Below are 23,786 nucleotides of genomic sequence, written 5' to 3' on the forward strand. Positions count from 1 at the left end.
TCCGGAGGGGGATTCACCAAAGGAATGCAGGGTCCGAGCCCGGGGGCCTGTATTTCTTTTTAAGTCTCGAGGGTGACGCCTTCACTGAGGAAGGCGTCAGGAACAACTCCATCGCCGGTTCCTCCAAACCGGGTACCAAAAGAAGCAGAGAACGAGAGATTTGCTTCTGCTGTAGTGTCTCAAAGATCACAGACGTGGTAGGGGCAGGCACGGACAGTGCAATGCCCAGTTTTGCCGCTCCCCTTACCAGAACCTCCTGAAATGTGGTAATGTCATCGACAGGTGACATCCTCGGAGGTGGGGAATCCAACAAGTTCGGCGAGTATCTTCCTCCACTAGAGGACTCCGTGTCCATAGTATACCTGGAACGTGACTGCTCGTGACGACGACGGCAAGATCTGGTAGAAGACGGGTGCCGGCTGCTAGAGCAATGTCTCGGCCGGGATCGAGATCTTGGCCTTCTGGGCACTGCCGGGATCAACGGCACAGGTGGAGCCACGGGCGGCCAAGGAAGCGGCTGAGGTGGAGGAGGCGGTGATGTAGGTGGTGGCGGAGGCGTCTGAGCGTGGAGGAGGAGGAGAAGTAGGCATCCTAGGTCGCAGCGGCGACTGACGAGGAGCCACAGGTTGAGCTGGTTCCGGTGACCTGGTTGGAGAATAGGTCCTGGAATACTCAGAGTCCGAGGTATGAATCACCCTCCTCCACTTGCGGGCAGGCCTCAAAGAGGACGCTCTGGAAGCAGTGCCCCTAGATGGCGAATGTTGATGCCATTGTGACCTTGAACTCAGACGTGGAGATGCTGACCAGAGGGTGATAGGCTCCTCGCCGGGGCCGATCTTGTCGACGGCGACCTGCGAGTCGTCCATGGCGAACGGCGGGGTCGACTCTACGGCGAGCGCCAATGTCTCCTGGACTCAGATCCACGGCGATGTGTCAACGTCGTCTGATGTCCTAGACTTCGACCTCGTCCAAGGTCTCGACGTCCTTCCCCATCACATCGTTTAGACCCAGGGCCCTGGGTCAACGGGGAGCATATCGTCATCATACCTGGTTTCGACAGTCGCCCTCTATGTTGAACAGGACCGGCGTCGTTTGAGCCTTTTTTCGACTGGGGAGGCCCCCAGAGGCCGGCGCATGGGTTGTGGAAGAGGAAAGGCTCTCTCCAGGACCAGATGTCCCACCTGCAACTCGTTGTCTTCTCTGCTCCAGGCCTTGAAGACGAAACTTCTCCCTGTCACGCACGGTCATCCTGGAGAATGACTTGCAGATGACACAGGAGTCAGGAACATGAGATGAAGGAAGACAGAGTATACAAACCTGTGAGAGTCCAATTTGGCCTTCTTCCTCCCACATTCTGGGAACTTGTAAAATAAAGATGGCATTTTGATGAGAAAAAAGTGCCTTAACTGCTCCAAAAAGACAGCAAAAGGAAGGTAAAGGCCTCAGACGTTGAGTGAAACTCAAACAATCAAAAAAGCTCAAAATTTGAAGATATGCCACTAATTTTAGAGCTCAATGCTCCAGGGTTCTGCTAGCAGGAGCCAGAAAAAAGAAATGAAAGTAACTAGCCTTTGGCTGTGTATCATGGGATACCGAGGGTCTCTGAAGGGTTCCTTAAAGGCACGGTATCCATTTACAGACACATAATGGCAGCCTAGGGGCTTGTCTGTCCAACTCTTCCTATCTATCATGACAAAGGATTTTTGTGAAGGGGAGTTTCTCTGTGTGAAACTTAGCAAAATGTTTACATTTCAATGTTATCTGGCTATCCTTTTTCACTTCAGGATGAAGTACTGGCCAGTGTAGCCTTGCTAATTTCAGGCTGCATTATTTGTCTTTCATTTTCTTAAGTGTCTATGCATGATTGCAGAAGAGGACAACTTGAAAGCCTATTTCGATTGCTCCGAGGTTCACGCACATGGGCGGGACTATTCACATGATTATGACTAGAACAGAGATCCGCTACTACAGAACAGGGTTAATCACTAAGTTTTTTCTGTTTCTGATCCGAAATGGAGTGATCGGACGAGGTTCTTTCGACGGAGTCTCTATTTCCTTGGTTGCCGGTTTCGGCTCTAAGCCTTTCGGTGCCAGCGGTGTAGACTTGGACTTGTATTTCGGCGACGAAGGTGTTGGATCGGCGACGAAGGTGTTGGATCGGCGACGAAGGTGTTGGATCGGCGACGAGAGGAGGCAGGGTCGAGCCCGAATCAGAAGGCTTTTTTTGTTTCGGAGCCGGGTCAGAGGGCGGGGCGTCGGAAACTTGGTCGGTGCCGACCTTGGCTCAAAGGCAGAGGAAGTACCAGAGCCATTGTCTTAGGTTGTTGGTGGGGGGGAGGGGGGGCGGGGGGTAGTGTTGTCTTTACTCACTGTACTCTGAACCTGAGTAACTTGCTCGTCTTCTTCAGCATCTGAGTCTGCCTCGGAGACAGGTTTTTCCTCTTCGGCTCTTTGGGCATGGTATTCGGAGTTGGAATCTTCGCCAAAGATGTCCGGTCTGAGCCGCTTTGCTATTGCATCTCGTGACGTCGAGCCAGACGATCACAAAGTGTCTCTTTTGATCTAAAGGATCAGCACGCGTCGCAGTCTCTGATAGTGTTCCAGGGACAGAGGTTGAACACTTCATGCAAGTTGGTGCATGGAAATTGAGCACGACACCCGGAACATAACTTGAAGGGAGACTGTTCCATCAACTGCTAGAGCGATCCGCACGGGTAAGCCAGACGGCCTTCCATGAGTTTTAAGATATAAGATTTAGAAATTGAAGCAATATGCGACTAATGGGAAACCGCAATCAATAATACCATCAAGGGTATGGCTTGCGCATCGAAGGGGTCCGAGAAAAGGTGTCGAACCGGAGCCCAGCAATACACATCGGAACCCGATGGCGGAAAAAAGCAATCTAATGATGGAGTCGATGCCCATGTGCACTATCACCGAAAGGAGTCGCCGCCTACCTCGTGACTGGAAAGACTTCTTGCAAGAAAAGCAAAGTGCAAACATCCTGACCCAACACTAGATAGCGATCTATGTACAAGTATATGATCTACAGCTCAAATGCCTCGAACAGTGGTTTTCTGTTGCATAAACCCCCCACATTTTGCCAGACTACTTATGCACTTTCACTTGAAGTGCCCTGGTCTTGTTCCCAGGACGTGTGTTCTTTATCTAAAACTAACCCAATTGCCATTTCTGGCCACAGGTCAGGCCCTGGTTAATGGTACCACAGGTAACAAGGGCACTGTGACCAGGGAAAACCTCCAAGGACTGCAGCACTTATTATGCCACCCTTAGAGGCCCTGTACCTCTAAAAACACACACTGCCTTTGCAGGTTCCCTGTTTTGGTGCAGAGTCGACATGGCATACACCTCTGTGTGCCATGCCTACAACCCACTGCCCTTGCAGAGATCACTCACTTCTCCAGCTAGGTGCACTATACCAGTGGTGAGGGTACAGATGCGTGAGCCCTGTATCCCTACAGTGTCTAAGTCCATTATTAGACATGCTGCCATTAAGAGTATATGGTGCTGGGAATTTGTCATTACGAACTCCACAGCACCATATTGGCTACACTGAAAAGGAAGAAGTTTGGCATCAAACTTCTCAGTACATTAAACCCACACTGCCAGTGTGGGATTTCATGAAAAATGCACAGAGGGCACCTTAGAGATGCCTCCTGAAAACCAACTACCACTAGCGTCCGGCCTGAGTGGCTACTTTTATCTTCCACCACCAGACAGGTTTCTGGACCCCTGGGTCAAGAGCCTGCTGCTCTCTGGAGCCTGAAACACACATCCTGGGACGAGGTGCCAAGCCTCCTCCCCCAGGAGGGGCGGGGTTCACGAAGGAGAAGCTCCAAAGTCTTGTCGCTTTTGTGAGCTTTCCCAGGCCACTTGCTGCTTTAAGCAACTTGTCCCCACTGGTTCTGACCCTCACTTTGGGCGGGAGAACCGGCGGGAAAAACATGTGAGGAAGAGAGGTGTGCCCACCTCTGCCAACTCCACCCCTCAGGTGGGGGAGTCGAGGTACAACTCAGTTGCTGTCATCTTGCAGATTTTGGTGGGGTGGGGGTCCTGACCTTTTACCTACCTGTAACAACCCTAAATCTAGTATTTAGGGGCACCCCTGAACCTTGCTTCCTCAGACAAGAAGGACCAAACAGCCATGCAGTAGCTAACAAGAGGATGACTCCCACTGACTTGGCCGCAGCCCTACCGGCCTGTCCCCCTCTCGAACATGCTCCTGCAAAAACCCGGTGTGAACCTTAAAAATCTGCCTTCAAGAACTAAGACTGTCTCCCGTGAACACCGGATTTGTTCATCTGCATCCTCTGGCTCCGGCTGGACACAGCGAATCAACCCCACTCTGCACCCCCCCGTCCACAGCCCGAGCGGGCAAACGACGAGGTCACCCCTGCGAGGGATGGGAGTTGGGCACGGGAAGTTGGGAAACCCTATATTTGCAGTTATAGACTACAATGCTTAACTTGACTGTAAATAAGCAGTGAAACAACAAAAGTAAGCTGTACTATGTGTTACGATATAACAGCTAAGTCGTTAAAGATTGTAAAGAGAACAATGTTTTCATTATGGGAAAATAAAGAAATTTTAAAAAGTCAAATGTTAAACTAAAATTTACTGCAAGGAAATTGAGGAAAACAAAAGTAAATGAATAAGTTAAATAATTTAAAACATAAAATGTTAACTTACGCGACGCCATGTGGTGCATCAGCTTGCACATAGACTTCAAATGTAACCTTGTCATCTTCTATGAAACCTTTTTCTGGATCAGTAACTTCCTGTTAAATAAACAGATTAAGTCAATAAATTTCATACTAATCACCACTACAAAAACTAAAATAAAGACATTTGCATCTAGGCCTCCAAAACGTATAGTTCTAAGGCAACTTTATTGCAGATCAGCAAACTGTCCATACAACAATATGCGCCCCGAACATATCAATGAAGCAACTAAGAAGCAGCATCAGAGACCTGGGTAAATGCCATTCCATCCTCAACTCAGGTGTTAAGTCACTTTTCTGGGTCTAGTACTCCCACAATAGAGGGTGTGTGGCCATGTCCTAACACTGGAATCAGTACCTATGCACATAGTAAGGAAAACAAATGCATTACCAGTACAAAGGGTAAGATGTAGCCTTTGACTAGTATAGTTACGTAAAGTTCCTGATCAAAGCCTGAAGCCATGCTTCAGTGTACTGAGCCCAAATTAACATAAAACTAAGTCCCTTAAACAAGCTGTCACTGCAGAGTCCTCCACAGTTATTATACAAATGCAATCCCAGTTCATCATAGGAATAGTATTTAAGAGTCAAACAACTGACAAGTGCACTGAATCCTGAAAAACCTCAAGATTTATACTTCCCATATAATTATAGGGAGAAATGCATTTTTTTAAAGCACACCAAATATATCGAAGGTCCATTAGAAGCTACATTTATTATACTTTTTATTTTGTACTTTTAAACTAAGAAATGCGTTACTTACCTGTAACAGTTATCCAGTGTTGGTATCTTTCATAGGTTCACATGCCTGAATCATTCCCCATCCCATCCAGACAAAAGGGAATGATTCAGGCATGTGAATCTATGAAAGATACCCTAATACTGGATAAGGAATGCGTTACTTACCTGTAACTGCAGTTATCCAGTATTGGTATAAGTAATAAGTAGTTCTTTTGTCTTTAGTTTTTTTTGCATAAATTATGTGACTATTGAATTGTCTAATGATAAAGCGCAGTATATTTTGTTTTTATTTATCAAGGTATATGACCTGGGTTCGAGTCTTGGTAACGACGCCAAGCACCCTGTGATTCTGGGCAAATCACTTAATCTCCCCGTGCCTAACAAAAATGAATGTGTGTCCTCATGTAACGTAACTGGTGCTATGTAAAGCGCTCGGATACCTGATAAAGTTCGGGTCAAGTTCGCGCTATATAAAACTCTGAAAAAAAAAAAATGAAAGATACCCTAATACTGGATAAATTCCAGTTAAACCTAAACATTAAAATAAGTTATTGCAGCATAAAACTCAGTTTTGTTGACCGTTTACAATATGAAGACACAAAAAACTGTTTCACCCCTGTTCCCTCAATCTGTGTTTAAAATCTGGAGAGGCCCACCGTGCTATTCGTTGGGACCACAGGATCTATGAATATCTGTGTGCACATTTTCTAAATCGGAAGGTGCACAATCTATGTTAGACCTTTAGCTAGTAGTTACATCTAAGATAAGAAAGCGTTTAAACTAGAGTACAGCTCTGCAAAGATTGGAAATGATCAGACATCAGGAAAGTGAGAACCAAATTAAGGCCCACTGAGGCATGATGAATGGGGCAAGCCCCTTAAGAAATAGGTTTACAATAAGGGATTTAAATGAAGTGGGGTGGTCTTACAGCCTCCAGTAGGCATTCAAGGCTGAAAGGTACCTCTTAAGAGTTCCCAAAGCAGATCCCCGCTAAGCAAAAGTCAAAATAAAGAAAGGCTTGACAGGGAAGCAGAAAGATGATCAACAGACCTTTCTACACAATATTGTAAGATTGTCTGCCATTGGCAGGTGTACACTGTCTTAGTAGAGGGATGCCTGGCTGCTGAACTTAACATCACAGACTTTGGGAGGAAGGTTGAATGCTGTTAACTTCTGCCACTCAATATAAATGCAAGAAGGAATGGAGTTGACTGGGTCAGGTGGAGGACCCTCCCCTGCTGCAGAGTTAGAAGATCCTCACGAAGGGGCAGACAGATCTGAGGATGGATGCTCGATTGGAGAAGCACGGGATACCAGACTCTTCAAGCCCAGTCCAGAGCCACAATAATTACTTGGGCACGGTCGCTCTAACATCTTAAAGCACTCGAGACATGAGTGGTATTGGCGAACAAGTTACTTACCTTCGGTAATGCATTATTTGGTAGAGACAAACTAGCTGCAGATTCCTTACCTTTGAAATTCCCAGGTGTCAGGCTGTATCCTGAAACTTTTGCAGAGCAATACCCTTTGAGCACACTCTTGGGTGGCTCCATGCGACGTCATCGGCAGCATTGGTTATGCATTGCGGTGCCTATATAGGCGCCACCCAGGCAAGCGTACGTCAGTACTTTTTGTTTTTCTACACCAGAAGCGCAGAGGCACGAAGTAACGGACAGTCATGTGCAAATATAGGGCCCTGAACAGGGGAGAAACCCTAGCTCCACAACACTCTGCACAGCAGGGAGGCATGGGTAGGGCTGTAAGGAATCTGCAGCTAGATAGTGTCTATCAGATAATGCATTACCAAAGGTAAGTAACTTGTACACCTGAAGGCTTCTAGCTGCAGATTCCTTACCATTGAATCAGATGCCAGCGCCATACCATCCCGGCGGTGGGTTGCGGAATACCTCAAACTAGGAAGTTCAGCAGGACTGAACAGGCAAAACGCCAGTCTCTGCAGACTTGATTGTCTAGGCAGTAATATTTGGCAAATGTGAGCAATGATGTCCACATTGCTTCCTGGATTCTAGGACTGGGACACCCCAAGCCAAGGACTTTCACCTGGTAGAATGGGTTCTTAATCTCTCAGCACGGGTGCAAAGCACCACTTTGTCTGGAAAAGATATCAGATAGGGAGGCAAGCAAGATAATGCCTGCAACTCACTCACCCTCTGGGCAGATGTAATTGCCAATGAGTAGGCTGTTTTGATGGTCAACAGCCGGAGGGGACAATTGTGTGAAGGCTCAAAGGGAGCACACATCAGGTAGGCGAGGACCAAATTAAGGTCCCACTGTGGTATAACAAAGGGCATGGGTAGAAAAAAAGTGAGCCAGCCCTTTCAGAAATCTATGAACAAAAGTAGGTTTGAAAAGAGGGCAGGTCTAGAACAGCAAAACAGTAGAGTTCAAGGGTAACCCCTGTGAGTTCCAAAGCCCTCCCCTGCTGCTGAGACAGAAGATCCTCCAGAAAGGGAAGCCTGATTGATGCTCATTTTCAGAAGCACTGGATACCAAACTCTTCTCACCAAGTCCAGAGCCACAAAAATGACATGGGCCTGTTGCGCCTGATCTTCAGAACCCTGCGCAGGAGTGGTATGGGTGTAAAGGTTGTAAGAAAGTGGCTCTGTATATACTGCACCAAAGTAAAGTTCATTTAGTTAGCAGTGGCAGGTCTTCTTTCTTCTTCTCGTTTCAAAATCAAGATCTAAGGAAGGTTCAGGGTGCCTCTAAATACTAAATGTTGGGGCACTACAGGTAGGGCAAGGACCAATGGGCCCCTGTCCTGGGATGAGTACACCCCCTATCCTGCTCCTCTCTGGTGGAAAGGGGGCAGGAGCCTATCTATGATTGGGCAGGGATCCCCATCCTCAAGATGGCGTGAGCCCGGTGTTATGCTTCACCTCGCCTCTCCCACCTGAGGGGTGGGGTTAGCAGAGGCTAGCACACCCCCTTTCCTCACTTAGGGTTTCTCCTGCCTGTCTTCCCGCCAAAGTGGGTCAGAATCGGTGGGGCCCAGTTGCTGAGTACAGCAATTGGCCTGGAGAAGCTCACAAAAGGCAGCATGCCTTTGATGCTTCCCCTGCCCATCCTGGGGGAGGAGGATTGGCACTTCGTCCCAGGATGTGCATTGTTTCAGCCATGTCCAGAGATGCAGGGCCTCCTGAAAAGGTTTCACAAACCCCACCCTGCCCTGCTTGTTGCAGTACCACATGGTGGTGGTATTGTCCATAAACACCTGCACTAACTACCCCAAAAAGAGGGAAGAAATGCATTCAATGCCAACCGAATCCCTTGGAGCTCCAACAAATTGATGTGGAGTCCCGAATCTGCCGAGACCTGCGTCCCCCAAATCTCCACCTCTTCCAGATGGCCGCCCCATCCCAGAAGTGACGCATCTGTCACGACTGAGGTCTGCTTTGGGAGAGGGATATGCTGTTTACCCAATCACAGCTCATTAATCATCCCTGCAGATCTTTTGAAGTCACTACTTGAGATGTTAGCAACATAGGTGAGATTTCCCTGATGCTGTGCCCACTGAAACTTCAAGTCCCACTGCAGAGCCCGCATACACCACCTGGCATGCTTTAATAACAGGATGCAGGAGGCCATGAGGCCCAACAGCCTCCGAGACAATCTTAACGAAATCCAAGATAGAGGCTGAAGGAAAATGCTACTTACCAGTACCATGACCTTGGCATGTAGAGCTGCAGAATATCATACTTTTGCATAGATCGCCATTTGGTGTTGGGCTCGGAGGGTTGCAGTTTGTTGTGGTCTAGGAAGAAGTCTTTGTAGTCACGAGATAGGGGACTCCTACCTTGGACGATAGTGCGCATGGGCATAGACTCCATCCTCAGATTGTTTTTCGCCATGATGGGAAATTATTGAGGTTGGTAGAAATAGAAAATATGTCCATGTGAGTGTAAGTAAGATAGCACTGGAACAGAGAGGTTCTGGGGAGGCAGGGGGTGTATCATATTCTGCAGCTCTACATGCCAAGAACAGCTGCATACTGGTAAGTAGCTTTTCCATTCGAGGCATATGAGCAGCAGCAGAATTCATACTTTTGCATAGACTGTATAGCAGTGCTCTCCCTTAGCGGTGGTCACCTGTATCTGTTGCAGTGGTTTTTAAAAGTGTTTTAAGAACAGCCCGGCCTACAGAAGCCTGTTTTGCCTGCAAGTCTACACAATAGTATTTGGTGAAGGTGTGTGGTGTAGCCCATGTTGCTGCCTTACAAATGTCATTTATGGGAATGTTACCCAAGAATGCCATGGAAGACCCTAGTGTGCATGTTGAGTGCCCTCTTTGGGGAAATTGGTAATGTGTGTTTTGCCTTCTGGTAGCATATTTGAATGCATTTGACTAGCTACCTGGCAATTCTAGCTTTGGAGGTGGGATTTTCTTTATGAGGTGGAGAGAAAGCTACAAACAGTTGATTTGTCTTTCTAAAAGGTTTAGTTCTGTCAATGTAATAAAGAATAGCTCTTTTAACATCAAGTGTGTGAAGAGCTCTCTTCTACGTAATCTGGGTTTGGGAGAGGAGATTGCGACAATAAAGATACTTTCGATGTAAGAAACTGCAATTCGCATATGTGTAGAGGTTCAAATAGATGACCCATGATCCTAGTAAGGACAATGTTTAACTTACACACCGGAGAGGGTGGGATTGTGGGATTGTGGGAGGAATTATTCTTTTAAGGCATTCCATGAACACTTTAATAGCGGGTATCCTAAACAATTACAAATGTCTATTTTGCAGGTAAGCAGCAAGGGCAGGAAGATGTAATCGTATCAATGTGTATGCTAGATTACATCTTTGTCGTTGCAGCAAATAGCAAATGTTCTGAATTGAAGCATCTAGCGGGTCAATTTTGTTATTGCCGTAAATGACAAATCTTTTCCATTTGGCTGCATAGCAAGCTCTAGTAGTAGGGCGCTTGGCTTCTTTAATAATGTTCATACAGTCTGGTGGGAGGTTGAGGTAACCTAACTTGCCTAAGTACGGGCGCTGATGATTGCAAACTGTTGTAAATACTTTTAAAAATGCTTTCAGAATTGAATAATATAGTTTTAAAACTTTAGTGACTTGTGATTCTTTGTACACTGTCTTTAATGCCTATATGTTGCATAAAACAATAAAACAGTTTAAAAAAAAAAAACTTTAGTGACACTGAGTATCATATTTTAACTTTTTCGTGACTCACCGCTGCTTACTGCTTCTCCAACACCCGCAGATCAGTCCGCCAACTCCCCAGTCTACCACAGGTCTTTCCCGGTTGTTGTGGAGGGAGTAAAGGCGGTACAGACTTTTGGTGCGCAGCGGGCGCGCCAAAGGCAAGCCCGTCTGCGCCCGTCCACGCCCAACCGGGACCAGGGGCCACCCCCTCTACTCGAAATGCGACCCCTCTTAGATATTCATACTGTGATCTTAAACTACAACCTAAAAGCCACCAGAATTGTAAACTGCGGAATCTAGAGTATTCATCGACTCCTTGCCCGGGCTGCAATTTTTCCTTCTCCCTGAGTTCGCAAAAGGTGTTAGGGGATACTCTGGTTCATAACAATCAATCTCTATGGAAAGCATAAAGAGGCTAATATGACCAGAGAATACTGATTTTTTTAGTATAAATTGTAGATCGCTGCCTAAACACAAAGATGATATCTGAGTTAATAAATTATCTCCAGCCTGATGCCATTTTCCGGACGGAAACTTGGCTTAATGATAGCTCTGGACCGGATATAGCCATGGCAGTCCCGCTTAATTACACAATCGTTAGGATGGATCGTAAGAATAGAGTTGGCGGAGGTATAGGCATTATTTTTAGAAAGGAATTTATTTGCAAATGGGAAGATTTACCATGAAATAATTGTAAAGCCGGATTATTTAAACTAACTCTTACACCCCAGTCCACACTATCAGGGATGCCGATTTACCGGCCCCTGGAAGCAGGAGCATGGGTGGCTGCATTTCCAGACTTTATCACCCCATATCTATTGGAAGCCACTCATTTCTCCATTTTAGGAGATTTTAACTTGCATCTTGAGGATCACAACTGCTCCACCAGCACAAATTCTATCTCAGATCTTGAAGCTCTTAACTTGTTTTTAGGCAATTCCGGTCCCACGCACAAAGCAGGACATTTGTTAGACTCTATCTTTTCTAATGTCAACAACTTAACGTGTGAGCCGACTATACCTCTACTCTGGTCAGACCACTATTTGGTTAGTTTTAAAATTATGATGGCAATGTCACAGAAAGCAGAGATAGTTGACGCCATCTGGTCCTGAAACTGGAAAAAGTTTATCGACCGCTTAAATGCTCAATTACTTAACTCGATGCCAGACCTAAAAGAGGTCAGAATTGCAGACTCGAACATAATTAATTAATGGCTAACTGATGCAGCAGATACTATCATCCCACACACTAGGAATAAACTTAAATCTAGTCGCCCTCCAGCTCCATGGTTCTCTGAGTTGCTTAAAACTGAAAAAAGTAGATGCAAGGTGCTTGAGAGGCAATGGAGGAAACATTATGAACCGGTAGAAAAATTGGCATATAAACAAGCTATCAAGGCCTACCAACTATCTTGCAAGATGGCAAAGACAGAATTTATGAAAAACAACATCCTTGCTGCACAAAATAATCCTAAACTCCTTTTTAAGGTGGTACAGGATTGGTCAGGTGCAGCACATCAACCTGAACCCCCAAAACTATTGGTTATTCAATGTAACCAACGGGCGAACTATTTCAATGATAACATTTCGAAAATCGACACCGATTTCAAGACAAGCGAAGAACAGAGCCCTGCCCCCACTTTAACGACTTCCAGCTGTATCAATGAGCTGGTAGAATCTTCTAAGAATCTACTTACCAGCTGGCAATTATTAGATCCAACACCCTTTATGTAGATTTTAAAGAGCATTAAGTCGGGCTCCCCGAATGATCCTATTCCGGTACACATTCTAAAACAACTGGACCCACGTATCTTAAATGAAATTAGGGTACTTCTTAATGCCTCACTGGAGGAAGCAGTGATGCCGGATACATGGAAACATGCCATGATCCTACCGTTTCTGAAGGAATGTAAAGGGGACGCAGAAGTCTTCTCTAACTATCGCCCTGTCTCACTCTTTCCGGCTCTCTTCAAAATTTTGAAAAGCATGTGAATAACCAATTGTCGATTTTGTAAATGCCAATAATCTTCTGCACCCGTCTCAATCCAGGTTCCGAGCAGGGTACTCAACAGAATCTACACTACTGGGAGTAACAATCTGCTAGAGACTGAACGGGGGTGGCACGGTGGCACTCATTATTGGATCTGAGTGCCACCTTAGACACCATCTCCCATGCAACCCTTGTCCAGACTCTGAAAACTAAGGGTGTTAGGGGCTCTACTCTGAAATGGATAGTGAGCTTTTTATCTAATCGATCTTTTCAGGTTTTCTCCAAGAGTAATAATTCTAGCACTTCGGTTTCCCCTTATGGAGTGCCTCAGGGCTCTATCTTCAGTCCGAGATATATATACACACACACATATATACACACACATATATATATATACACACACACACACACACACATATATATATGCACACACACATGCACGCACACACACATACGCACACACACATGCACACATACGCACACACACACACACACACATGCACGCACACACACACATGCGCACACACACATGCACACACACACACATGCACACGCACACATGCACACGCACACACACACACGCACATACACACACGCACATACACACACGCACATACACACACGCACATACACACACGCACATACACACACGCACATACACACACGCACATACACACACGCACATACACACACGCACATACACACACGCACATACACACACGCACATACACACACGCACATACACACACGCACATACACACACGCACATACACACACGCATATACACACACGCATATACACACACGCATATACACACACGCATATACACACACGCATATACACACACGCATATACACACACGCATATACACACACGCATATACACACACGCATATACACACACGCATATACACACACGCATATACACACACGCACACACACACACATATATATATATATATATAAATGAACAAAACGCCCTTGAACAGCAAGAAGGCACAGCAGTTCACCCACCATCCGGTTTAAAACTATAACTCTCCATAGTCACTCAGTTCTAGGTGGATAAGCCTGACGCGTTTCGAGGCATAGACGCCTCTTCCTCATAGGCTTTGCTGTGACAATAGTGCAGGTAAGGCCGAGAACGAGTCAGAACGAGTCAGGTAGGCCTTCAGCACGTTTATAGAGAATCGCAGCGAATACAGGAGGTTCGCCATAGTGTGAAGGTGGGAGACGACTGCCTGGGGCAAGGACGCCTTTAACAGCCAGTCATCGAGGTAGGTGAAGAGGAGCTGTGACCACCGCCTTGGTGAACACCAAAGGGGTGCTGGTTAGCTTCAAGAGGAGCACAGAAATCTGAAAGTGTTCACGGCCTACCTTGAACCGCAGGTAACGCCTGTTACCCAGCAAAATAGAGGATGTGAATATACGCATCCTGCAAGTCCAACACTACCATCCCGTCAAGGGCAGACAAGACCTGAGCCAGAGTGAGCATCTTTAATTTTTCCTTCATGAGGAAGAGACAAACTGTCCGAAGATCTAAAATGGGCCGTAACCCCTTGTTCTTCGGAACCCGAAAGTTGCAGTAATAACCACTGCCTACTTCTGAATCGGGGCAGTTTCTATAGCTCCTTAGGCCAAAAGAACGGAGACTGCTTACTGAAGCAATTTTAAATGATCCTCTGTCAGTCATACCTGATTTGGCATAATGTGAGGAGGAAAAGAAAGGAAGAGAATAGCCGTCCTGAATGATCTGCAAGAGTCACTTGTCCAATATTATGGAGCTACAGTGGGGGATATGATGGATTCTCCTGCCAACTGGAGTGGTACGGTCTTGCAGAGTCAGACTAGGAGTACTTGGAGGCTGCGGCTGCCGGAGACCGGGTTGCAGACGAGTTCTGGCTCACATTCCTAGGCCGGAATGAAACCACGCCCACGTACCCGCACAGCTTGGGCAGTCTGTGCAAGATGGCAGCTGGGATAGGGTTGAAGTAGCTGGAAACCCCTTCCATTGCAATGAAAGGATCGAAAGGTAAACTGACCACGAGGAGTACTAGAGAGGCCCAAAGTTCTGGCAGTAGCTCGAGAGTCCTTGAACCTCAATAGGGCCAAATCTGCCTTTTCGCCAAAAAGGCGGGTCCCCTCAAAGGGCATGTCCATCAGATTTGCCTAGACATGCTCCCTCGAGAGGCCAGTTGTCCTAAGCCAGGCATGGCGCCTCAAGGCCACTGTCGCGGATATCGATCTGCCTGTATCAAGACCACACCTGATGGTGAATTTTGCTGCATCTCATCCATCCTTAACAGCTTGAGAGTACAGCCCGGGCATCCCCTGGGAATTGTGGCAGCACTGCTCAATTGTCTCCCTAAGGCAGTGGGAGAATCAGCCTAATAAGCATGTGGTATTCACCGACCGCAATGCCAGAATGGAAGGAAAATGCCACTTACCCAGTATGCATCTGTTCTTGGCATATAAAGCTGTAGATTCATATGTGTTAGCATAGTTCGCCATTTGGTGTTGGGCCCGGATGTTTCCACTTTGTTTTTCTTCGGAGAAGTCTTTTGTGGTCACGTGGTAGGTGACTACTCCCTTTGGTGATAGTGCACATGGCCATCAACTCCATCCCCAGATTGTTTTGACACTAGGGTTGATGGAGTTAGCAAGTGTAGAAAGAGATGCCCATGTATAGTGCATCCAAGTAAGATAATACTACAACAGATAAAGGTACCCAGGGAGGCGGGTGGGTGCATATGAATCTACAGCTTAATATGCCAAGAACAGATGCATACTGGGAAGGTAGCATTTTTCATTCGAGGCATATGAGATGTAGATTATATGCGTAAGCATAGACTTTATAGCAGTTATGTTCCCAGCGATGGATAACCTCTATCTGTTGCAGTGGTTTGAAATAGTGTTCTTAAAACTGCTTGCCCCACACTAGCTTGTTTTGCTGACACATCTATACAATAGTGCTTTGTGAATGTGTGTGGTGTAGACCATGTTGCAGCCTTGCAGATGTCATCTATGGGTATGTTCCCTAAAAAATGCCATAGAAGCCCCAAGTTTGGTGTAGAGTGCGCTCTAGGGGGTATTGTTAAGGTGTGTTTAGTCTTGTGGTAGCATATTTGGATGCACTTAACTACCCAACATGCAACACCTGCTTTTGAAATGGGATTGCCTTTATGTGGTGGGGAAAAAGGCAACAAAGTTGTTTAGTTTTTCTAAAAGATTTGGTTCTTTCAATATATTAAAGTATCACTCTTTTTACATCTAACTTGTGAAGAGACCGTTCTGCTACTGAGTCTGGTTGAGGAAAAAACAGGTAACTCAACAGACTGGTTGAGGTGAAATGCTGAAACTACTTTGGTTAAAAACTTTGGGTTAGTCTTAAGAACCACCTTATTGTGGTGAACTTGTAAACATGGTTCTTGTATGGTTAGTGGCTAAAGCTCACCACCTCTTCTAAGAGATGTGATAGCTATCAGGAAGGCTACCTTCCAAGTTAGAAAGTGTAGTTCGGATTTGTGCAAATGGCAGACCAATGAGTCTTGTAAGGACTACATTAGGATTCCACACAGGAGAAGGTGGAAGTCTAGGAAGAATGATTCATTTGAGTCCTTCCATAAAAGCATTGATAGTGGGTACCCGAAACAAAGACAAGTGTTGTCTGTTTTGTAGGTAAGCCGCTATTGTGGCAAGATGTAATCGAATCGATGTATATGCTAAGTTAGCACATTGTAAATATAACATAGTAAATTATGTTTTGAGTAGAAGCATCTAACTGATTGATGTTATTAGTACAATACATAACAAATCGTTTCCATTTTGCTGCATAGCATCCTCTTGTGGTAGGGCGTCTAGCTGCTTTAATGACATCCATGCAGTCTGGCGGGAGAATAAGGTAGCCAAACTATGATTTCAGGTGCCAGATCGCAAGGTTAGATGACTGGGATTTGGATGCCTTATCTCTCCACAGTTCTGAGTGAGAAGACTGGCAGTACTGTGTAGTTTTTGGTGAGGATCTACGGATAGCTCCAATAGGGGTGTGAACCAGGGTTGACGGGCCCATGTGGGAGCAACTAGGATTAGTGTCAGGGATTGCTGTCTGTGCTTCCGAACCAACAATGGAATGAGTGGGAGAGGAGAAAAAGCCTAAGCAAATATCCCTAACCAATTCATCCATAGCGCATTGCCTTTGAACAATGGATGTGGATACCTGGATGTGAAGTTTGGGCATTTTGCGTTTTGGTATGTGGCGAACAGATCTATTTCTGGGTAGCCCCTGATCTGGAAGAATGGGAGGAGTACTTGAGGATGTATTTCCCATTCATGGATATGTCGCCTTTGACGACTGAGCAAGCAATCTGATTGTTTACTCCTGGGAGAGGTTCTACAAGGAGATATATCTTTTGAGGTATGGCCCATCTCCATATGCTGTGAGCTAGGTACGAAAGCTGTAGTGTCGCCCCTTGTTTTTGTATATAGTACATTGCGGTCATATTGTCTGTATGGACTAGGACCGCTTTGCCTACTATGTGTAGTTGAAAAGCTTTCAATGCCAGAAACATTGCTAGCAGCTCCAGATGGTTTATGTGGGTTGCTTTGGTTGTAGTGTCCATATGCCTTGAATGGTATATTTTGAATATGAGCTCCCCAAACAGTGAGGGATTGTCTACTGTGAGTACTATCTGTAGAACCGGGTCGAGGAATTGCCACCCTTTGGAAAGGTTTTGTGTGTTCCACCACTGCAGAGGGCGATAAGTGCGGCCATCCACCAACACCAGATTGGTTATCTGACCTTTGAGCCTGGTTCCACTGACATGCTAATCATTCATGTAGGGGACGCATTTGAAGTCTTGCACAAGGAACAATTCGAATGCAAGACGCCATCATTCCGAATAACTGCATTAACACTCGGGCTGGTTATGAGTGTTGCAGTTGAAATTGTGATATTACGGCTTGCATGTTGCGTATTCTGACTGGGTTGGGGCACGTTAGAGCTTTGCAGGTGTCTATTGTAGCTCCTAGAAACTGTTGAATGTTGGAGGGATGCAGACAAGCTTGGCAAGGTTCACAGTGAATCCCAATTAGTGAAGTAGTCTAACTGTTTTGTGAGTGTGGTGTAGGCAGCTGTGTTGTGACTTTGCTTTTATTAACCAGAAGTCTAAGTAAGTGAAGACGCGAGTGTGTTGTCTTCTTAAATGAGCTGCTAATAGTACTAGGCACTTGGTGAACACTCTTAGTGCTGTAGTGAACCCGAATGGGAGGACTTTGAATGGATAGTGTTGTCTGTCCTCCACAAACCAGAGGTATTTCCCGTGAGCCGGGTAAATGGCAATAAGAAAATTGGCATCCTTAAAATCTAGAGTGGAAAGAGTCTCCTTGCTGAAGCAGTGGGAGCCCTTGTTGTAGGGTGACAATGTGGAAGTGGTCTGATTGAATGTAGAGGTTTAGCTGTCAGGTCCAGTATGGGCCTCAGAGAGCCGTCCTTCTTGGGAATTAGAAAGTATACTCCTGTTCCTTGGTGGTGTAAGGGGACTGGTTCTATTGCATGTTTGTGTAAGAGAACCTCCTATTTTAAGATGGTGAGATGTTCTGGTGACATTGCAAGCTCTGTTGGAAGGATTGTTGGAGGAGTGCTGGTAAGATCCAGGCAATAACCATTTTGGATAATCAGCATCACCCACTTGTCTGAGGTGATTGTATTCCAGGCAAGTAGGAACTGTGACAGACATCCCCCGACGGGAGTGGAATAGTCAAGGAGAAGGGGGAGGGGGGGGGGGGGTCACTGTTTGTTGGCAGGGAAAATGCGGGCGGAGTTGCCTCTTCCTCTGCCCTGGTTCTTTCCTTTGTAAACTCCTTGAAAATAGCCTCAGGAGGGGCTAAAGTGGTTGTTCCCCTTGTAAGAGGTGGAGGGATTTTCTGACTAAATTGATTTTGAGCAACCCCTGTACAAGGAGCAAAAAAAGGAGCCCCTGCTAGAAAGGAATTCTAGGGCTCCCATGGATTTTGTAGTGTCAGTATCTTTCTTCATTTTTTCTAATGTAATATCCACTGTTGGCCCGAAAAGATGTTCTTTATCGAAGGGTTGGTAAAGTAAGTAGGAATGTACCGCCTGCTTGAATCCAGAGATTCGAAGCCAGGCGTGTCTCCTCAGGAGTATGCTAGTATTAATAGCACGCAAAGCTGTGTCTGCAGCATCTAGAACACATTTTATGGAAGTGTTTGTGATGAGCATCCATTCCTGAATAAGGTTGTTAGCTTTGGCCTTAGGTTCTTCTGGCAAATGTTGTAGAAGTTTTTCTAATTTGTCATAATGTGGCAATAGAGCTTGAGCATTGACAATACGCCACAAGTTGGCAGCCTGGGAAGCTACCCTTTTGCCCGATGCATCGATAAGTTTTTACTCCTTATCAAGAGGAGGAGTGTCATCAGTTTGAGAGTTAGCTCTCTTGAGGGCATTAGACAACTAGAGAGTTTAGTGGTAACTGACCTCTAATGTATACAGGGTCTGAAGGAGCGGCCTTGTATTTTTTATCTACCAGAGGTGTTCGTATTCGGGTTCCAACCAGATCCTTGAATACCTCGTTAGTATGTTTTAACATGCCTTTTAGCATGGGTATTGTGTTAATAGACCTCTGGGAATGTGTAAACGTTTCTACAAGAAAATCCTCTTCTAGAGGGTCACTATGTAGTTCCATTCTGTGATATTGGGCAGCCCTGTTGATGAGTTGCACAAGGCCAATGTTGTCATCAGGAGGGGGAAGGCCTAGAGGGATACAGATGAGGGTCATTTGGTATATCTGGATCCTTTTTGTAATCATCCCATAGGTCAGTGTTGTGTTTAAGTCTGTTTCTTGCAGGATATGATCATCCCAATGTCATCCCCATCATAGAAATTGTCATTCTGTGAGTCTGTTGACATTGGAGGTGGTGAATTAGATTGTGTGATGTTTGGAATAGGAGGAGGAGGAGGATTGAAGTATACAAGGGGGAGAAGGGTTGGTACCCATGTATCTTTTTCTTAAGAGGTATACGGTCCTCTTGTGGAAGGTCTAACTTCTATTTCTTGGAAAGAGTAGCCATAAGGTGTCCAGTTTTATTTAAACGGTTTTATGTAGCGCTGGCTAGACCCAAGGGTATCAGAGCGCTTGACAAGGGTTGGGAGTGGAACAAAATGAAATGTAACCTTTGTACAAAAAGGGAAAGTGCAAGAAAATAGGAACAAAATGCAAAGAACAGTAAATGGACATGAAAATAAGGAGTACAGCTAGACCATAGCCAGAATTGGATAGTTGATCTAGCTTGCATGGTCAGGGGGGGGGGGGGGGGGGGGGGTAGGGGGGGGTTGGAGTTAAGAGAAAAACGGGAAACTGAGGAGGGTGATGGGAGAGGAGATAGCATGTAGGGGTAGGTAGGGAATATAAGCGAACTAGTAGGGGGTGGGTGGAAATGTACTTGGGAGTGAGAGGAAGGGGGTAGTAAGTTCGGTATAATGTGGAGGTAATATATCAGTCATGGGCAGGTTGTGTCCCTCTGTTAGGAGGCAGGATTAAAAACCCCAGTATTTGTTGAGAAGGTATCGCTTGAGCTCTTTTTTGAAGCTAGGGTAGGAGGGGTTGCACATTAGATCTTTAGGGAGTGAATTCCAGATAGTAGGCGCGTTACAGGAGAAAGAGGGTAACTGGGCACCTTTCTTGTTAACCAAGGAAGGTGCTAGCATGAGAGTATGTGTGCTTCTTATTTCTCTAGAGCAGCCAGCTTTGTGGAGTTTGTTTGCTAGATACAATGGGGGATGCTGATGCAAGGCTTTATGCGTAATGCAAGCATTCTTGTAGGAGGATCTGCCCTTAATGAGAAGCCATTAGAGAGCTTTGAGGATGGGGGAGATATGATCGAAATGCTTACAATCTGAGATGAGCCTGGCCGCGAGGTTATGGACTGATTTGATTTGCGCTAGGTGTACTTTAGTAGTTCAATACAGAGTTTTTTCTGTTTTTGGTCCGAAGGTGGTTCTTCAGATGGAAGTTCTTTGGAAGGAGTCTGTCCCTTTTGGAGTGGATTTCGGCATTGAAGATTTTAGTTCAGAGTCTTTGGGTGCCAAGTGTTTGGGATCTAGTTCTTTACTTTTAGCTGGTTTAGGCTGTGTAATCTGTGCAGTCGTTTGTTTCGGCTCCGAACTTTTCGGCGTGGAGGTTGTCTGTTCCGAGCTTTTAGGTGTGGAGCATTTGGCTCCGTGGATTTGTGCTTGGACGAATTTGGTTCTGGCTCTTTAGGCTAGAAGGGTTTCGGCTCCGAGGCTTTCGGTGCCAAAGATGTCCTTGGTACCGATGACATTTCAGTGCCGAAGGTGTTGGTTCGGCAACGGACTGGGATCGGCTCAAGCCAAAAGGCTTGTGTTTGTGTTTTGTAGTGGGGGCCAGAGGGCGGAGCATCAGAAACTTTTTCATTGTGTCGACCGGATCCCAAGGGCGATACCAGAGCCTCTCTCTTAGGTTGAGTGGGCAACTGTGGGTCTGTACTTGCGGTCCTTTGAGCCGGAGTGACGCTTAGGTTTTCTATGTCAGAGTCAGCTTCGGACACAGAGACCAGTTCTTCTGATTCTGCAGCAGGGCTGTGTTGTGTTTCGTCGCCAAAGATGTCCGGTACGGAGCCGCTGCTGCGTTGCATCTCGTGGCGTTGAGCCGGCTATCACAGATCGTCTTTTTCAATTAGAATGATCGACACTTCGCAGGATGATTCTTCATGTTCCGGAGATAGGCACAGGTTGCAGACCTCGTGCATGTCGGTGCAAGGAAATTTAGCACGACACCAGGGACATAGTGTGAACTGAGACCATTCCATCGACTGCTGGCGTGGTCGGCATGGGTAGGCCCGACGGCTTGCCTGGAAGTTCCCAATCGAAGGTTTCACAGTATGGACGAAACCAGACTAATGGGAAAGCGCAATCAAAGACAATACCGTTGAGGGTAGAGGATTGCACGTCGAAGGGGTTCGATACCGAACTGGAGCGCAGCAATACACATCTGTGCCAGATTGGCCGAAAAAACAATCTGGGGATGGAGTCTATGCCCATGCGCACTATCACAAAAGGGAGGATTCACCTAACTCGTGACTACAAACAAACACCCAGGTCCAAAACTAGATGGCGATCTATGCTAACGCATATGATCTACAGCTCATATGCCTCGAACACATTCTTTCCAAATGAATCCAGCCTCTTGGATTCCCCAACAGGAGGTGCAGAATGGAACACTCCCTGGGATCTAAGAGGCCTGCACCACTGGGGTGGGGTGTTGGCTGAGGAACTTTGGGTCACCCAGGGCTGCAAGTTGGGGACGGGCGATTGCCCTATTCACAGGTGCCCCCGTGCTAGGCTTGGACCACATGCCTAGAACATCAGTAAGCGCTTCATTAAATGGTTAAAGGGGTTCTGAGATGGAAGGCCTGGGCTGAAGCACTTCAGTCAGATTAGTCCTGACCTCCACTGAGGGCAGCTCCAGTCCAAGGACCTCAGCTGCCCTCAACCAAAAATGGCATAAGATGTACCCTCCTCCTTGGCCAGTTGGTGGAGAGAATGCCAGTATCTGGGGAAAGTGTCCAGTCTACTGGCCTCCAAGTTCCCCAGATTAGTCCAACTGCACTGCAAAGTCATCCTGGTGATCAAGCGGGTCCATAGACTCTTCCCATTGGTCCCAGGACTCTAACATATCCACAAAGTGCTCAGGCGACAACATAGAATGACCATCAAGAGACTTTAAGGATCCATGCTGTCAAGGATTAGGATGAGTCGGGCAAGGTCGATGGGCACTGGCGCCATCAAAGACGCTGGAGGTGGTCGCGGTGGCACCACCAGCGTGTACCCACATCTGGGATCTAATCGTTGAGGCCCCACCAGCGCCGTGGCAAGAGCAGATGGTGTCAAATAAGACAGGGGCCCTTCCAGACCTCACGGGGCCCGAAAGCTCACCGGAGGAGTCATCCCTCTCAAATACACGGCACATGGCCTCATTTAACGATTTAATCTGAAGGGGGGTGGGGGGGGGGGGGGCTTTCTCTGGCTCCCGGAAGAGGAGTGAGTTGCAAAGTTAACCCTGGGAGAGCCGCATGGAAGGAACTGATGGGAGCCTGACAAGAGACAAAATTCAGGACTTAGATCTGTAAGGTAGAACACTGATGGTTTCAGGTGATGACCAACATCTACTGCGTGTCAAGCAACGGTAAACAAAATTGGAGTGAAAGGTAAGAACCTCCTGATAAATATGATAGTTCTCCAGTGCCTGCTCAGTGCCTCAAAGTGGAAGGAAAGGAATAATAATATGGCGAAAACATGTGGGCAGGATAGTCCACCAAGAAAGAGCAGAAGACCGATGATAAAGAAATGGATAAAGGGCTCTCCAAAACCCAAAACGAATGAGCGACCTGGATGAGAACACCTGAAGAAAACAAGTTATTTTCCTGTAACTTTGGTTCCCCAGTATTGGTAACTTTCATATATTCCCATGCTTTGTACATTCCCCGTCGTCGGAATGGGAGCCTCGGTAAATAAAAAATATCAGTACCATAGGTACAAAAGAGAAAATTAGGCCTAGGCCTCATCTCATTTTGTAGCATATCACCCTCTTTGTGTAAAAGAGCCCAAACTTTCGCAAGAACCAATCAGAATAGCCTCACCCCATAGAACCTTCCTGAGAGCCTCAGATTTTCGTAGCCGTTGTGCAAACAGCCACTATCTCAGTAACAAGGCCGAGCTTTCCCAGGGGAGGAGGGTGGGCGCATGGGAATCTGTGAAAGTTACCAATACTGGGGAACCAAAGTTACAGGTAAGTAACTTGTTTTCTTACCCCAGTATTGGAACTTTAATAGATTCCCATGCTTTGTATCAGAATAGCTAGCAGTAAGTCACCAAAGCACATTTAGTTACATAAATATTATTGCATGACACCATGGCAATGCTCAAAGTAACAATGAAAAAAATGTTATCATAAGAAAAAGAAGCATCACCTATACAAAATGTGCTACACAGGAAGGCGGGATTGTAGGGAAAGCTCACCTCTCATTGAAAGATTCCTGAGGACTGCATGTCCAACAGCAGCGTCGTCCTGTCCTGTAGACTCCAGGCAGTAATTCTTCGTGAAG

The 23,786-nt window shown here is 46.3% G+C and overlaps 1 protein-coding gene across 4 annotated transcripts in view; it reads right to left on the reverse strand.

Annotated features, from left to right (window-relative positions):
* USP7 (ubiquitin specific peptidase 7) overlaps positions 1–23,786 on the reverse strand; it is a 1,709,027-nt gene that overhangs the window by 1,416,319 nt on the left and 268,922 nt on the right. For all 4 annotated transcript variants that reach the window (XM_078663105.1, XM_078663106.1, XM_078663108.1 and 1 more), the window contains one exon: positions 4,711–4,799. In XM_078663105.1, coding sequence (XP_078519231.1) covers positions 4,711–4,799 — 89 coding nt within the window. The remainder of the gene's footprint in view (positions 1–4,710; positions 4,800–23,786) is intronic.

This window comes from Lissotriton helveticus, chromosome 10 (genome assembly GCF_964261635.1).
Source record: "Lissotriton helveticus chromosome 10, aLisHel1.1, whole genome shotgun sequence".
Taxonomy (NCBI): domain Eukaryota; kingdom Metazoa; phylum Chordata; class Amphibia; order Caudata; family Salamandridae; genus Lissotriton; species Lissotriton helveticus.